The sequence below is a fragment of the Battus philenor genome, unplaced genomic scaffold (assembly GCF_028537555.1).
Source record: "Battus philenor isolate CCGP_79_NKW_IND1 unplaced genomic scaffold, ilBatPhil1.0.hap1 SCAF_19, whole genome shotgun sequence".
Lineage (NCBI taxonomy): Eukaryota > Metazoa > Arthropoda > Insecta > Lepidoptera > Papilionidae > Battus > Battus philenor.
Window position 1 is genome coordinate 7,656,150 of NW_027181681.1, and position 4,610 is coordinate 7,660,759.

General features: G+C 29.9%; 1 protein-coding gene across 1 annotated transcript; it reads right to left on the reverse strand.

The window, feature by feature from the left end:
* Window positions 1–1,167: 1,167 nt before the first annotated feature.
* On the reverse strand, window positions 1,168–3,067 carry LOC137921683 (cytochrome P450 6B4-like). Its single transcript, XM_068764494.1, is given in 3 exon segments — window positions 1,168–1,337; window positions 1,739–2,356; window positions 2,359–3,067. Coding segments are annotated over 3 exon segments (1,497 nt in total).
* Between the last annotated feature and the right edge of the window lie 1,543 nt (window positions 3,068–4,610).

Below are 4,610 nucleotides of genomic sequence, written 5' to 3' on the forward strand. Positions count from 1 at the left end.
ATGATATTTAATTTATTAATTGAGCGCAAAAAAATTTTATTACACTTGTAACCAATAAATAAAGTAATCGCTAAGAAAGATATAACATATTTTTTCCCCTAAAGATATATGGCGGATATGCCACAATCCGCTTCCACCAGTTCCGTTTCTAGAATCCATTTTAAAAAGGGACACACTCGCCTCCATGTGCCCGATAATCCCGTAGATATTAATTATTAATATAATCTGTTAATATAATACTTCAGACGTCACATCTGACGTAGGTTTTTTTAATTTTTTATTTATTTCCGACGATGGTGTAAAAAAGAGGAAGGCTATCAAAGCCCATACCAATCGAATATAGTAGCGTATCGCTCTTCTGGGGCGCTTCGGAGGTTGTTTGAAAGAATTACTAAGAATAATAATTAAAGTTAAAATTATCTGATTTTATAACAAAGTTTATTTGTGCAACAATAACAATACGTTGGATGGTAATAAAACAGTGTAATATTGACGGTAGCGCACAATTATTCCTCGCATATTCGTTGTGCGCATCGGAATAAATAGAGGAAAGGACAATAAATACTTTTTAATTAATCATAATTTGTCCTAGATATGTGTAGCTTTCTATCAAAAAAGGTTTATTACTGGATTCGATGAAACTGATAATAATTCAGTCTTCGGATAATTTAGATTAACTTCAAGATCACAGAACTCTTTTAGAAAAACAATTAATTTTTATAATAACGCATATATTTATTTAAAATTAGTATTTATACTCTCTATGTCGTAAGGGAACGATGTAAAAAGCGATTTGTTAAAAGTAACCACTAATAGTAATCGACATTGTCCCAAACTTCACAAAATCCAGCAGCGTTACCTTTTATTATTTTAAGCCAGGTTTATTCTGTACTTTACTTTACTTTACTTTATATTCAGCGAAATGAAAGAAATAATCGTTGCCTCGTTAAACTTCAAAAAATATTTTAAAAGTATCTGACTGCAATTTTTTCATGATAAAATTTTAATACATTGTTCAACCTTTTGACTTGCCCCTAGTTAATGGGTTAAATTTTTATTTTAGGGTTCAATTATAATTTGTATCTGTAGAAGTGAATGTATTATTAATTGTTATAATTTCAAACAGTGTTTCAGAAAAAAAAAATAGTTTCTGACAAATAGTAACGTTTAAGACTCCCTTTGTATGAAGTTAAGATAAATTCCACCTTTAGGGAACACTACTATACGCATGGGATCGTAGGTAATATTTAACGGAGTATTTTTCGAAGGTTCCACGCGGAATTTGGATAAGAGTTTCACGATGGCCACTTTACTCTGCAATTTAGCGAACCTCATTCCTGAAAGAAGATTAATTTTCATATTAAAAGATCATCATATCAACGGTTCAAAAGAAAAAATATCATAAAAGGTATATTTAGTGACACAATTTTTTCCAATATTTATTTTAATAATTATTGGAGGATGTTAGAGTAGTCACAAGCATAAATAAATTTGTATAACACATCTGAAGTCATGCAGTAGCCATATTGAGGTGGCACCATCTGAAATAACGTGGACGAAAAAACCAAATCCTTTTATATCAAGTAATCAAGTTATAAAATTATTATAAGTAATTTTAAATGCAAATTTTTTAGAGATAAAATAACATAAGCGATAAAATCCAGCATTTTCGTTTGTTCGATGCTTTTATTCAATGTCGTATATCATTATTTAATATTTATTTCAGCTGTTTGCTTACCTATACAGTTCCTAGGACCCGTTCCGAAGGGCAAATAGGCACTGGAATTTCTGTTTTTCTCATTTTCAGGACTAAAACGTTCTGGGTCGAACGTCTCTGGGTCTGGATAGTATTTAGGGTCATGATGAAGACCCCAGCATGATATTAGCACTGTCTGTCCCTTCTTGACTGTAATATCAGTGTCTGGAAACGTGTAATCACAACGAGCTCTACGTAATAATGGATCTGCGATCGGATACTTTCGTAAACTTTCATCAAATATCCGATCAAAATAATTGATTTCTTTTAAGATGTCATAAGTTATTTCACCACAATGGCGTTTAAGTACCTCATCAATTTGTACAATAAGCCTGTCTTGTATGTCAGGATTTCTTGCTAATTCGTATAACAGATATGTCATAGTAGAAGCACTGGTTTCGTAGCCAGCTACGTAAAAAATAAATGCCTGCGCTGCAATAACACTTTTAGTTAGTTCAATAGTCTTTATATCTTCTCCTTCTTGTCTTCTCACTGCTTCGATTTCTTTTTTCTGTTTTAGTTCTAAAATCAAATCCATAAAATCTTTTCTGTTTGTCGGTAATCCTCCTCTCTGTTTGATAACGGTTTGTACAAGGTTATTAAAAATGTTTTTACTAACTTTGGAAAGAGTGAAGCGTTCAACTTTTTTAAAATTCCTGGAAACATCATGTCTAATTCACGGCTATAACTTTGGGTAAACACCATTTTATCTATTTCATTTAAATTGTCAATCATTTTTTTATCTAGATCAACACCGAAGGCACACGCTGCAATAGAAGACATAGTAAATTTTTGAAGAACAAGATGTACAGGTTGTTCCAATTTCTTTGCACAAATAGATTCAACATACTCTATGAATTGATCACCTCGTTGTGTTATCAGATACAACATGTTCTTAAGTTTTCCAGATGTAAAAAGCGGTGTGAATTTGTTTCGTAGTATTCTCCACCTTTCGCCATCGGCGTGGAAAAGATTCACACCCAAACCGGTATCACTGTATTGGATACCTCTTTCATCGAATAGATCAAAGTCCTTAATCATAATCTGCTTGATGAGGTCCGTGTCACGTAACAACAAACACGGTGTTGTTAATCTATATATACCAACCACCTTCTCGTTTGGATAGGTATCGTAAATATTTTTTATAGTCATTGCAATGTGTTCTCTACGAAGTACACTTTTCATAAGATTTCCAAATAATGGTACTGGCACAGGACCAACGATGCGTCTTTCTTTCCAATAATTAAAGGTTCTAGTAAAGTATGAATATAAGAGTCCGAAAAGGATTATAACCACTAGTAAGTACAACATGTTTCTTTGTTGTCCAATTGTTTAATAGGACGAAACGCGCTTCTAATCCTTTTTATATGCAATGTGTGATTGTGAAAATGTCGTGGAAATATTATAAAATTGTCCGTGGGTAAATGAACGATTGCATTATTTATTGTAAACAAATATGGTGCGCATGAAGGCAAATATATATATATATATATGTGTGTAATGTGTGAGATAAAAACATCTATTACGATAGTAACAGGTGTGTTAACTTTTAATATGTCAATAGGTGATTAAGGTTTAATTTTACAATCTACATACATTATTATAAATTTAAGTTCAATCCAAAGTTTTATTATTTAAATATTGCAAATTCATCAAATCAATTCAGCAATAGAAATAAGAAAGAAATAGAGGTCTCAACAGAAATTGTCCGTTTTGTTAATGAAAAGCTTACAATATTATGTGTAAAATAGTAATATGTAAAGGATTAAATACTATATTTTATATTTTTCGTATACATTAAGATACTTTGAATGCAGGTAAAACTGCTGGCACAGACATTTTTGCATAGTTTAAGAAATGAAAGAGCTGTGTATTGAACAAAATTGCTAAGGTATAAAATTTTAGTCTAGTAGTATTTAACAAAATTCGTTCTTTTTTAAGACTTAACGTTCGTATATTAAGGACATTTTTAGTTTACCACAACGACGCTAGATGGCAGTATGGGTTTGGAAATAAAAAGTTACTTTTCCGCAAATGTAATATTACTTATGTTAAAAAACTGGCTTTTGGACTTTGATAAATATTTTAAATTAAAGTAAAAAACTTTCCTTACGTTGTTTTTATGATGTAAATTATTCAAATCGCAATATTAAACAAAAACGTTAAAAATTTTAATTGTGAATCTTTTTACTATTTTAATGATGAATTTTTACTATTTTAACCTTTTTTGTGTTTGCAAGTTTTTTTACTAAAACTTTATAAAATGAATTTGAGCTGTAGCTATTGTTTGTTTATCTTTACTTAAAAGTGACACTTGTTCAATGTCAAAATAACCTTTTTAGTAAATGGCGCGTTGTTATAATTCACAATAACGTCGCTAGATGCCGGTATATGTAGCAAATTTAAAAAAATATTTAAGCTCCAACTTTCGAATTCAATTCTTAAACCGATGCTTGCACCTTTTATAATATCTATAAATAATAATAGGTGTTTATTATGACGAACTTGCAATTTATTATTCAAAAATATTTTTATTTTTTATTTTTGCTGAATGACAAGCTTTAAAATTTTTATGCCGTCAACAAAAAAATTAAATAATAGAACCAAAAACAAAAACTGTGAAAATTATATATAATGTAATAATTAAGCTATAAAACTGTGATATATATATATATATAGTAAAAATACTGTGAAATATATAGTGAATAATAAAATAGATCTAAGCTATAATGTCTGAGGATGGAATAAAAGGTGATAGAAAAATGGAATAAATGAAAATGAAAACAATGTAAAGTATAAATAATAAAGAATGGAAGAAGATAAAAGAGATTATTAATGAAAAGAGCGAAGGCCA